Raw genomic sequence first — 13,891 nt, forward strand, 5'->3', positions numbered from 1 at the left:
TTGCCCACAATGAAGCTATTTATCAGAGGTATTGACCTCACAATAAGCAGTTTTCAAGTAATTTATATAACTTACATTACTATGACGCGGCAGCTGCAGAGATGGACAGCGCATGGGTGCTGAAAGTAGGCTAATTCAAGAAGGCCTAATTAAGTTAAACAGTCCTCATTTTTATTTGACTTTAAGCTACTAACAACAAGAGGGCTTTGTGTTGGAGCCTATTTCTTCCTATTCAAGAAATAAGAGGTAGGCCTTCCTGTTTGACAGATTATAATAATAATAATAATAATAATAATATATACAATTTCTATAGCGCTTCAAAAACAAACAAAAAACAACCAATACATCATAATGAGTAGCTATAGTTAGGTAATAATAGCAGACACTTTTATCCAAAGTGACTTACAGTCACGTGCGCATACATTTTTACGTATGGGTGGTCCCGGGGATCGAACCCACTACCCTGGCGTTACAAGCGCCATGCTCTACCAATTGAGCTACAGAGGACCAACCGATAGAGGTCAAGTCTTTGGGTCCAAAGATGGACAGTTCATGGCTTGATCAGATCAGAGGAAGGTTGGTCAGGGAGATGGTTGATGCAGAGTCTGGTGATGATCACGGGCTACTCTGGGAACCAGCCTGTCGTCTAGCTCCTTCACATGTATGGCACCCACTCAGCAGCTCTACTATCTATAGATTTTGCCTGCCAATTCCTTCAGTCACCATGCACTCCATAAATATCTCAGTGTCAGTGAAGAGCTTGGTGTATTAAGTTAAAACCAGGGCTCGAATTGAGGGGGTATGAGAGGGTATTGTGGATTTATTTACATTTTTTAAGACTAAAAGTATAGGCTATATTATTATTATTATTTCAAGGACATTTAAGAAATCCATTGTGAAGCATTTGTGACACACTACAGACTGGCAGGAGCGCTCAGCATCTCAACACATCAACAGCACTTCAACAACATGCCTATACAATTCACATTTTGGCTGTTTAAAATGAAATTTCAATACAAATAATTACTTAGCATGAAATAATAATGAAACATAAAATGCCTTATTAGGCTATAAAGTCATTCATACAGTCATTCTACATTGCCTTTGAATTCACTTTTAGAAACATACGTTTGGCCAGTCTTTTGGTTTGAGGATCATGCGGTGAGCTATGCATGCCTAGTTGCTACGCCTCGTTAATTTAGCCTATCAGATGCTCTTATATTCCCATGCCCTAATCACAGTCACCACACATCTATTTTGTAACAACAATATTATGGAATAAATTAGAAAATGAGTTACAAGTGCACACAGGCCTATCTGATGATATGAGGCTGCTGTGTTAAAAAACTAATGGCTTTTTCTCAAATTAATTGATGCAGTACCAGTCAAATGTTTGAGCACACCTACTCATTCAAGGTTTATTTTTTATTTTTACTATTTTCAACATTGTAGAATAATAGTGAAGACATCAAAACTATGAAATAGCACATATGGAATCATGTAGTAACCAAAAAAGTGTTAAACAAATGAAAATATATTTTAGATTTTAGATTCTTCAAAGTAGCCACCCTTTGCCTTGATGACAGCTTTGCACACTCTTGGCCTTCTCTCAACCAGCTTCATGAGGATTGCTTCTCCAACAGTCTTGAAGGAGTTCCCACATATGCTGAGCACTTGTTGGCTGCTTTTCCTTCACTCTGCGGTCCAACTCATCCCAAACCATCTCAATTGTGTTGAGGTCGGGTGATTGTGGAGGCCAGGTCATCTGATGCAGCGCTCCATCACTCTCCTTCTTGGTAAAATAGCCCTTACACAGCCTGGAGGTGTGTTGGGTCATTGTCCTGTTGAAAAACAAATGATAGTCCCACTAAGCCCAAACCAGATGGGATGGCGTATCGCTGCAGAATGCTGTGGTAGCCATGCTGGTTAAGTGTGCCTTGAATTCTAAATAAATCACAGACATTGTCACCAGCAAAGCACCCCCACACCATAACACCTCCTCCTCCATGATTTACGGTGGGAACTACACATGCGGAGATAATTTGTTCACCCACACTGCGTCTCACAAATACACGTGGTTGGAACCAAAAATGTCAAATCTGGACTCCAGACCAAAGGACACATTTCCACCACCATTGTTTAATGTCCATTGCTCGTGTTTCTTGGCCCAAGCAGGTCTCTTCTTATTATTGGTGTCCTTTAGTAGTGGTCTCTTTGCAGCAATTCGACCATGAATGCCTGATTCACACAGTCCCCTCTGAACAGTTGATGTTGAGATGTGTCTGTTACTTGAACTCTGTGAAGCATTTATTTGGGCTGCAATCTGAGGTGCAGTTAACTCTAATGAACGTATCCTCTGCAGCAGAGGTAACTCTGGGTCTTCCATTCCTGTGGTAGTCCTCATGAGAGCCAGTTTCATCATAGCGCTTGAGGGTTTTTGCGACTGCACTTGAAGACATTTTCAAAGTTCTAAGACATTTTCCGGATTGACTGACCTTCATGTCTTAAAGTAATGATGGACTGTCATTTCTCTTTGCTTATTTGAGCTGTTCTTGCCAAATAGGGCTATCTTCTGTATACCACCCCTACCTTGTCACAACACAACTGATTGGCTCAAACGCATTAAGAAGGAAATAAATTCCACAAATTAACTTTTAAGAAGGCACACCTGTTAATTGAAATGAATTCCAGGTGACTACCTCATGTAGCTGGTTGAGAGAATGCCAAGAGTGTGCAAAGCTGTCATCAAGGCAAAGGGTGGCTATTTGAAGAATCTCAAATATAAAATATATTTTGATTTGTTTAACACTTTTTTGGTTACTACCTGATTCAATATGTGTTATTTCACAGTTTTGATGTCTTCACTATTATTCTACAATGTAGAACATAGTAAAAATAAAGAAAAACCCTGGAATGAGTAGGTGTGTCCAAACTTTTGACTTGTAGTGTAGTTCAGTTGCGCAACTTTTTTTTTTACAGTTGATAGAAAACTTTAGCACTGTTTCAAACTCCGACTGTCCTCTTGTTAACAATAGCCTGTATAGAAATCAAAACGTCTCTGGAGCTCCAGCATGCGCTCATTCGTTGTCATGCTCTGTTGTGGTATTAAAAAAGATTTTGCTTGTCTCCAGTCGTGTAGAAATGTTTTAATAAAAGGCCATTTTTTTCTCGGACGCAAATAAGATGCTACATTGAAGCAGTGCTTTTATTATAATGGTTATCTTTTCACGCCTATCCTTGTCCGCTGTGGTCTGCGAATCTACAACCTTCTGGCATGTTCTCTGGCATCCATTATGTTTTAGTTATTATTTAGGGTCACTCGTTCAGGGAGGGTTGGGTAAAAATATATTTTAGTGACGCCCATCCATTTTCATTTCAGAGAGCTCTGATTTTCTCCAGGTATCCCTCATTACAATACTGAAAAATTATGTAAATGCAACATGTAAAGTGCTGGTCCCATGTTTCATGAGCTGAAAAAAAAAATCCCTGAAATGTTCCATACGCACAAAAAGCGTATTTCTTATTTTGTTTACATCCCTGTTAGTGAGCATTTTATTGGAAATTGTTCCATGTTGCGTTTATATTTTTGTTCAGTATTCATTACATACAGTCCCTAACAGACTTTTAAAGGTGGAGTACAATGCCTTGATAAGATGTATTGTCAGCTGTCTAGCGCGATGTTCTGAAAAACGCCTTGGATTAAATCCCTGGCCTACGCCTCCTATAAAATGACTCAGAAGTCTTACAACATTCAATAAGTGCATCGATGATGTCGTCCCCACAGTGACCGTACGTACATACCCCAATCAGAACAGAACAGCGCCGGAGAAGATGGCTGCCGTTTTACAGCCCTCTAACCAATTGTACTATTATGTGTGTTTTCTCGCGTTATTTGTAATTTATTTTGTACATAATGTTTCTGCCATCGTCTCTTATAACCAAAAAGAGCTATCAGGACAGCGATTACTCACCTCGTATTGGACGAAGATTTTTCCTTCAACGAGGCGGCCGCGATGGATATCATACAGACACCCGACAAGGCCCAAATCCCCGTCATTCGCGTGAGGAAGAGACGGAGATATCGTGGACGTAGATCGGGGTGCCTTGTAAGGATCCGACGGCGAGCAAGTAAACTGCCTCTTCCATCAATCCTATTAGCCAACGTTCAATCATTTGAAAATAAATTGGATGACCTAAGATTACGGTTATCCTACCAACGGGACATTAAAAACTGTAATATCTTATGTTTCACCGAGTCGTAGCTGAACGACGACATGGACAACATACAGCTAGCGGGCTATACGCTACATCGGCAGGATAGAACGGCTGACTCCGGTAAGACAAGGGGTGGCGGTCTGTGTATATTTGTAAACAACAGCTGGTGCACAAAATCAAATACTAAGGAAGTCTCGAGGTTTTGCTCGCCTGAGGTAGAGTATTTTATGATAAGCTGTAGACCACACTATTTACCAAGAGAGTTTTCATCTATATTTTTCATAGCTGTCTATTTACCACCACAAACCAATGCTGGCATTAAGATTGCACTGAATGAGTTGTACAACGCCATAAATCAACAGGAAAACGCTCATCCAGATGCAGCGCTCCTAGTGGCCGGGGACTTTAATGCAGGGAAACTTAAATCCGTTCTACCTAATTTCTACCAGCATGTTAAATGTGCAACCAGAGGAAAAAAACTCTAGACCACCTTTACTCCACACACAGAGACGCATACAAAGCTCTCCCTCGCCCTCCATTTGGCAAATCTGACCATAACTATATCCTCCTGATTCCTGCTTATAAGCAAAAACTAAAGCAGGAAGCACCAGTGACTCGGTTAATAAAAAAGTGGTCAGATGACGCAGATGCTAAGCTACAGGACTGTTTTGCTAGCACAGACTGGAACATGTTCCGGGATTCTTCAGACAGCATTGAGGAGTACCCCACATCAGTCACTGGCTTCATCAATAAGTGCATCGATGATGTCGTCCCCACAGTGACCGTACGTACATACCCCAACCAGAAGCCATGGATTGCAGGAAACATCCGCACTGAGCTAAAGGGTAGAGCTGCCGCTTTCAAGGAACGGGACTCTAACCCGGACGCTTATAAGAAATCCCGCTATGCCCTCCGACGAACCATCAAACAGGCAAAGAGTCAATACAGGACTAAGATTGAATCGTACTACACTGGCTCTGACGCTCGTCGGATGTGGCAGGGCTTGAAAACTATTACAGACTACAAAGGGAAGCACAGCCGCGAGCTGCCCAGTGACACAAGCCTACCAGACGAGCTAAACCACTTCTATGCTCGCTTCGAGGCAAGCAACACTGAAGCATGCATGAGAGCACCAGCTGTTCCGGATGACTATGTGATCACGCTCTCCGTAGCCGATGTGAGTAAGACTTTTAAGCAGGTCAACATTCACGAGGCCGCAGGGCCAGACGGATTACCAGGACGTGTACTCCGAGCATGTGCTGACCAACTGGCAAGTGTCTTCACTGACATTTTCAACATGTCCCTGACTGAGTCTGTAATACCAACATGTTTCAAGCAGACCACCATAGTCCCCGTGCCCAAGGACTCTAAGATAACCTGCCTAAATGACTACCGACCCGTAGCACTGACGTCTGTAGCCATGAAGTGCTTTGAAAGGCTGGTCATGGCTCACATCAACAGCATTATCCCAGAAACCCTAGACCCACACCAATTTGCATACCGCCCCAACAGATCCACAGATGATGCAATCTCTATTGCACTCCACACTGCCCTTTCCCACCTGGACAAGAGGAACACCTACGTGAGAATGCTATTCATTGACTACAGCTCAGCATTCAACACCATAGTGCCCTCTAAGCTCATCACTAAGCTAACGATCCTGGGACTAAACACCTCCCTCTGCAACTGGATCCTGGACTTCCTGACGGGCCGCCCCCAGGTGGTAAGGGTAGGTAACAACACATCTGCCACACTGATCCTCAACACGGGGGCCCCTCAAGGGTGCGTGCTCAGTCCACTCCTGTACTCTCTGTTCACCCATGACTGCATGGCCAGGCACGACTCCAACACCATCATTAAGTTTGCCGACGACACAACAGTGGTAGGCCTGACCACCGACAACGATGAGACAGCCTATAGGGAGGAGGTCAGAGACCTGGCCGTGTGGTGCCAGGACAACAACCTCTCCCTCAACGTGACCAAGACAAAGGAGATGATTGTGGACTACAGGAAAAAAAAGAGGACTGAGCACGCCCCCATTCTCATTGACGGGGCTGTAGTGGAACAGGTTGAGAGCTTCAAGTTCCTTGGTGTCCACATCACCAACGATCTATCATGGTCCAAACACACCAAGACAGTCGTGAAGAGGGCACGACAAAGCCTATTCCCCCTCAGGAGACTGAAAATATTTGGCATGAGTCCTCAGATCCTCAAACAATTCTACAGCTGCACCATCGAGAGCATCCTGACTGGTTGCATCACCGCCTGGTATGGCAACTGCTCGGCCTCCGACCGCAAGGCACTACAGAGGGTAGTGCGTACGGCCCAGTACATCACTGGGGCCAAGCTTCCTGCCATCCAGGACCTCTATACCAGGCGGTGTCAGAGGAAGGCCCTCAAAATTGTCAAAGACTCCAGCCACCCTAGTCATAGACTGTTCTCTCTGCTACCGCACGGCAAGCGGTACCGGAGTGCCAAGTCTAGGTCCAAAAGACTTCTCAACAGCTTCTACCCCCAAGCCATAAGACTCCTGAACAGCTAATCATGGCTACCCGGACTATTTGCACTGCCCCCCCCACCCCATCCTTTTTACGCTGCTGCTACTCTGTTAATTATTTATGCATAGTCACTTTAACTCTACCCACATGTACATATTACCTCAACTACCTCAACTAGCCGGTGCCCCCGCACATTGACTCTGCAACGGTACCCCCCTGTTTATATAGCCTCCCTACTGTTATTTTATTTTACTTCTGCTCTTTTTTTTCTCAACACTTTTTTTGTTGTTGTTTTATTTTTACTTTTTTTGTTAAAAATAAATGCACTGTTGGTTAAGGGCTGTAAGTAAGCATTTCACTGTGATGTCTGCACCTGTTGTATTCGGCTTATGTGACCAATAAAATTTGATTTGAACATTCACAACAATAATCCAAAGGAGAGAGGTGAGCTACCATACCTGGCCACCAGGAGACACCAGTTGTAGAGCACAGCGGTGGAGATGATGAGGAGCCAGTGGTAATACATATCATCAGCTGGAGATACTATCAACATACCTGGACTCTTACTGCAGGAAGGGGGAGAGAGAGAGAGAGAAAGAGAGGGCGGGGGAGGGAGAGACAGAGAGGGAGAGAGAGAGAGAGGGCAGGGTAGGGAGAGAGAGAGAGAGAGAGAGAGAGAGAGAGAGAGAGAGAGAGAGAGAGAGAGAGAGAGAGAGAGAGAGAGAGAGAGAGAGAGAGAGAGAGAGAGAGAGAGAGAGAGAGAGAGAGAGAGAGAGAGAGAGAGAGAGAGAGAGAGAGAGAGAGAGAGAGAGAGAGAGAGAGAGAGAGAGAGAGAGAGAGAGAGAGAGAGAGAGAGAGAGAGAGAGAGAGAGAGAGAGAGAGAGAGAGAGAGAGAGAGAGAGAGAGAGAGTGGAATTGCTTGGCTATGTTTGTCAGCGGTACAAATTGTAACTATTTCTAGTTAATCAGAATTGAGGGAATCATATGGAGTATCATACGTGTGTATGTGGTCATTGCGGTCCGTGGGCTCAGCGTCAGGTCGTGATTGGCTGATCCTGCTGGGCGGAGCCTGCAGCTCAGGGCCTCGGAACCTCTCCAGGAACGAATCAGGTCTCTCCTGCTCCTCAACCAAACTCTTATGAGCCCACTCTCTCAAAGTCACCACCATGCTGACCAGCCTGGACACACACACACACACACACACACACACACAAACACACACACACACACACACGTGTATATTAGGATATTGTGATATAACATTTTATTGTACCAAGTTAGAGAAAATCTACATATTTATACTGAAAAAATATATATAAACACAGTTCACATAGTTCATATAAGGAAATCAGTCAATTGAAATAAATTCATAATGCCCTATTCTATGGATTTCACATGACTGGGCAGGGGCACAGCCATGGGTGGGCCTTGGAGGGCATAGGCCCACCCACTGGGGAGCCAGGCTCAGCCAATCAGAATTAGTTTTTCCCAACAAAAGGGCTTTATTACAGACATAAATACTCCTCAGCAAAGGAGAAATGCTCACTAACTGGGATGTAAACACATTTTCCCACAACATTTGAGAGAAATAAGCTTTATGTGCCGTATGGAACATTTTGGGGATTTTTTATTTCAGCTCATGAAACATGGGACCAACACTTTACATGTTGCGTTTATATTTTTGTTCAGTGTATATAACAGACAACATGGCTGTGTTTTCTGTGTCACCTGGACATGGCTCCTCTCCCCCTGAAGGAGTTCTGGGAGGTGAGTCCTCTCCGGTCAATGACAGCCATCCGTTGTAGTTCTGAAGACGTGTCATCGCACATAGACTGGCCTCTACACATGGAGGATTAAGAAAGAACTATTAGGTTGGTGTATATATATTAACAGCTACTATCAGGATGTCTGTCAGGTGTTTAACATAGTTACTAACAGGATGTCTGTCAGGTGTTTAACATAGTTACTAACAGGATGTCTGTCAGGTCAGGTGTTTAACATAGTTACTAACAGGATGTCTGTCAGGTGTTTAACATAGCTACTAGCAGACTTTTAAGCAGGTCAACATTCACAAGGAAGCAGGGCCAGATAGATTACCAGGACGTGTTCTCCGAGCTTTGAGGGCTATGGTGTTGAACGCTGAGCTGTAGTCAATGAATAGCATTCTCACATAGGTGTTCCTTTTGTCCAGGTGTGAAAGAGCAGTGTGGAGCGCAATAGAGATTGCATCATCTGTGGATCTGTTGGGGTGATATGCAAATTGGAGTGGGTCTAGGGTTTCTGGGATAATGGTGTTGATGTGAGGACCAGCCTTTCAAAGTACTTCATGGCTACAGACGTGAGTGCTAAGGGTCGGTAGTCATTTAGGCATGTTACCTTAGTGTTCTTGGGCACAGGGACTATGGTGGTCTTCTTTGAAACATGTTGGTATTACAGACTCAGACAGGGAGAGGTTGAAAATGTCAGTGAAGACACTTGCCAGTTGGTCAGCGCATGCTCGGAGTACACATCCTGGTAATCCGTCTGGCCCTGCAGCCTTGTGAATGTTGACCTGTTTAAAAGTCTTACTCACATTGGCTACGGAGAGCGTGATCACACAGTCATCCGGAACAGCTGATGCTCTCATGCATGTTTCAGTGTTACTTGCCTCGAAGCGAGCAGATAAATAATTTAGCTCGTCTGGTAGGATTGTGTCACTGGGCAGCTCGCAGCTGTGCTTCCCTTCGTAGTCTGTAATAGTTTGCAAGCCCTGCCACATCCGACGAGCGTCAGAGCCGGTGTAGTACGATTCAATCTTAGTCCTGTATTGACTCTTTGCCTGTTTGATGGTTCGTCGGAGGGCATAGCGGGATTTCTTATAAGCTTCCGGGTTAGAGTCCCGCTCCTTGAAAAAGGCAGCTCTACCCTTTAGCTCAGTGCAGATGTTGCCTGTTATCCATGGTTTCTGGTTGGGGTATGTACGTTCAGTCACCGTGGGGACGACGTCATCGATGCACTTATTGATGAAGCCAGTGACTGATGTGGTGTACTCCTCAATGCTATCTGAACAATCCAGGAACATATTCCAGTCTGTGCTAGCAAAACAGTCCTGTAGCTTAGCATCTGCTTCATCTGACCACTTTTTTATTGACCGAGTCACTGGTGCTTCTGTAGTGTCTAAACAGTTTATGACTTTGCTGACGTTTGCAAATGGTGTGTTAGAGGAAGTTGACTCAGCTTGCGGAAGCATCTGGAAAGCATTACTATAGGGGCCCCCCAAAACAGAGGAAGTCTGTTATGTGAAGGCCAGGGATTGGTCTGTAGGAGAACCACCCATATTATGTTACATATTATAAATACCATGGTTGAAACAAAGGACGGGGAGAATATAACATATTAGAGATTGGGTCAGTTGTTCTCCAGATGTCTGCAGGAGTCTGTAAATTGACGCTGAAATCTTCAATGTAATAAACTATTATAATCAAGGACAGTGTCAGCGGATTTCTTGTCATCACAGCATAATTAGCATCGTTATCTCGACACTACATTAATGGCGATGAGGTATTTTGGACGTGTTGCGTCTGTTTCAACGTTGCATCATGGGTGCTTGGCTGACTCTCGCTCCGGAGTCCGGCAGATAAGGGTGAGTTTTCTCACCACTTTGGGCACTGGTCAGTTCGTGTGTCCCCGTGTGTGTGCGTTGAATGACTGCACCGTTAAGAACTTGCATGTGCGCTTTGCTGTTATTTGCTGTGTGATGAGAATCCGTTCTAAATTTCTAAATTTGGGGGGGAGTGTCTATATGAATTGATAACACTGGGCACAGGGATATTTGGCTTGAATAACATTTAAAAATAATAGAATGAAGGAATAAGGCCAGGAACTACAGACCAGTATTCCTTCTTTCTTTTCTCTCCAAAACTATTGAGCGTGCCGTCTTTAGCCAACTCTCCTGCTATCTCTCTCAGAATGACCTTCTTGATCCAAACCAGTCAGGTTTCAGGACTGGTCATTCAACTGAGACTGCTCTTCTCTGTGTCACGGAGGCTCTCCGCACTGCTAAAGCTAACTCTCTCTCCTCTGCTCTTGTCCTTCTAGACCTGTCTGCTGCCTTTGATACTGTGAACCATCAGATCCTCCTCTCCACCCTCTCCGAGCTGGGCATCTCCGGCGCGGCTCACTCTTGGATTGCGTCCTACCTGACCGGTCGCTCCTACCAAGTGGCGTGGCAAGAAGCTGTCTCCGCACCACGTGCTCTCACCACTGGTGTCCCCCAGGGCTCAGTTCTAGGCCCTCTCCTATTCTCGCTATACACCAAGTCACTTGGCTCTGTCATATCCTCACATGGCCTCTCCTATCATTTCTACGCTGACGACACACAACTAATCTTCTCCTTTCCCCCTTCTGATAACCAGGTGGCGAATCACATCTCTGCATGTCTGTCAGACATATCAGTATGGATGACGGATCACCACCTCAAGCTGAACCTTGGCAAGACAGAGCTGCTCTTCCTCCCGGGGAATGACTGCATGTTCCATGATCTTGCCATCACGGTTGACAACTCCGTTGTGTCCTCCTCCCAGAGTGCGAAGAGCCTTGGCGTGACCCTGGACAACACCCTGTCGTTCTCCGCTAACATCAAGGCGGTGACCCGATCCTGTAGGTTCATGCTCTACAACATTCGGAGAGTACGACCCTGCCTTACACAGGAAGCGGCACAGGTCCTAATCCAGGCACTTGTCATCTCCCGTCTGGATTACTGCAACTCGCTGTTGGCTGGGCTCCCTAACTGTGCCATTAAACCCCTACAACTCATCCAGAATGCCGCAGCCCGTCTGGTGTTCAACCTTCCCAAGTTCTCTCACGTCTTCCCGCTCCTCCGCACACTCCACTGGCTTCCAGTTGAAGCTCGCATCTGCTACAAGACCATGGTGCTTGCCTACGGAGCTGTGAGGGGAACGGCACTTCCGTACCTTTAGGCTCTGATCAGTCCCTACACCAAATGAGGGCATTGCGTTCATCCACCTCTGGCCTGCTGGCTCCCCTTCCTCTGTTGAAGCACAGTTCCTTCTCAGCCCAGTCAAAACTGTTCGCTGCTCTACCCCCCTTACCCCTTAGTTTTTTGTAAGGAAATATGTTAGTATCTATTAGTCTCCATTAGCGAGAACGTTAAGAATTGTTAAAAAACTTTGAGCCCCCTGGGAGGAAGTTAAGGTTGAAATCTTATGAGTCTCTATAAAAAGAGAACGTTTAATAACTGTTAAAAGACTATGAGCCTACAGGGAGGATTTTAAGAGTGTATAGAGATGTTTTGTAATGGATAAGAAAATAACTATAAATCTGCAGATTAGGATAAGTAAAGATAAGAAACTTCGAAGTAGGATTTGTGTTCTATGTTCTGTGTTGGTTTGGGAGTTTTGTTAAGTGTTACTGTTTGTCTGTGTTGGGAAATAACGGAGGGACAGCTGGTCTGTCTACTTTCTGTTGTTTAGCTTGGAGAGAGTTGCTTGGGAGCTCTTCTCACTCTGAAATCGCACTGGTGAATGAACTACGCATGCATGGGATTTTATGAGTTTAGAGTTACGTAGAGCAAATATGCCACTCCCCTGCCTGCACTGAGCTGCTGGGACATGCAGACAGAGAAGGAGGGGGAGACTTACACACGAATAAAGTATTCTGTTTGTTAAATCGGCTGTTGCTTAACGATGAAACTATTTGATTGAGATCTATTGAATTTATAAATGAGAGATATGTTGACAGATTAAAAATACAAATAATTAAATAAATAAATAAAATAAAATGTTATTGCGCTATTTATAATATTCCTGAGTTAAGCTGTTTGCTTATTTCTTAGCGCGAGTGTGAACATAGGTATGTCTAAAAGGGTATTGTATGGTTGAAATAACCCAGTGAGTGCATAAAATACTAAATTCTTGTCTGTTCCTTTGTTCTTCTGTCATGTGAGAGACGAGAAGGAGGAGACAGAGAGAGAGAGAAGGTGCTGACCAGTGCGTCACGCGACAGTGTGTGCTGCCACGGATCCAGTCCAATCAAGGCCAGTACTGTTCTGTTCACAAAACATACCTTCCCATACAGGATATTGTGTGTGCCTTGCATATTTCATGTTGTGACAATTTGACAGGGACTTGGCAACAGACTGATCAATTGATGTAATTAAGAATTGCACATTGGAGTTTTTTGTGCATGAGTTGGTTTGATTAGAGTTGTGTTGGAAATCCAGCACTGAGATTATTCTGTAAAATTAAGGTCATCGGGTGCTTATAAAGCAATTGGTTTGTGAGTGCTGTAGTGTTGCAGGATTACAGGTCTTTTCTTTTTGGATTGCTCTGGAGTTGACTACTTTCATTTACTTTTCCTGATCGGATGTGGTAAGATTGCCACTAATCAATAATTTGGTAAAATTAAATTAAATCAAAATAAATTAATAAATTAATAAATTAATAAATTAATAAAAATGAATAGATATATTGATTAATTAATTAATTAATTAATTAATTAATTTGGGGGTGGGGGAAAGGGAGGGAAACATAAGCTACATAGTCTAAAAGTATTTTTTGGTTTACAAAATAATTGGTTTAAAATTATAATAATAATAATAAAATAATTCACAATAAAGGAATATAAAAGAGTTGTTACAATGGGGAAAAAGGACATCAAAACTATGAAAGTAATTACTCCTGTTGATGTAGTAGAAAATAGTAATCCTCTAGTTAATGGTATTGCAAGGTTATCTGGAAAATGGAATAAACATTGGCCTGACATTGAACAACCATGGCCAGTGGAAGGGACTCTTAACCCTGACGTCATCAACATAATGAAAGTGCTTGTGTCGATTTATAAGGCAGATCAAAAGAATGGGGAAAAAGGGAACAACGTAAAGAAAAGAGACAAAGAGAGCTGGGTGTTCTTAAGCTGTTTGAAAATGAAGGACAAAAACTGATAAAAGATACCAACGATAAAAGAAACAGAGGTATAGAGAAAATGGTAAAAGAGGTGAAGGTGACAGAAAAACTAATGGCAGAAGTCAATACACCTTTCTCACATACGGATTCAGCAAAAAGACCCCCACCTTACGAGAAAGAAGTAGAGTTTAAGGACGTCTATCCTCAGCTTCCATTGATCATTCAGGAGGGTGATTATTGCATCAGAGATGAAGATGAACGAACAACAGAGAGAGG

The 13,891-nt window shown here is 43.7% G+C and overlaps 1 protein-coding gene across 1 annotated transcript in view; it reads right to left on the reverse strand.

Annotated features, from left to right (window-relative positions):
* Positions 1-13,891, reverse strand: part of LOC311114630 (cyclic nucleotide-gated cation channel-like) — a gene marked incomplete at both ends in the record, with an annotated part of 38,706 nt that overhangs the window by 12,454 nt on the left and 12,361 nt on the right. Inside the window, 3 exons of the mRNA XM_084189873.1 lie at positions 7,172-7,279; positions 7,712-7,891; positions 8,442-8,552. Of these exons, the coding sequence (XP_084045999.1) occupies positions 7,172-7,279; positions 7,712-7,891; positions 8,442-8,552 (399 nt within the window). The remainder of the gene's footprint in view (positions 1-7,171; positions 7,280-7,711; positions 7,892-8,441; positions 8,553-13,891) is intronic.

Source organism: Coregonus lavaretus, assembly GCF_964263955.1.
Source record: "Coregonus lavaretus genome assembly, contig: HAP1_SCAFFOLD_3192, whole genome shotgun sequence".
Lineage (NCBI taxonomy): Eukaryota > Metazoa > Chordata > Actinopteri > Salmoniformes > Salmonidae > Coregonus > Coregonus lavaretus.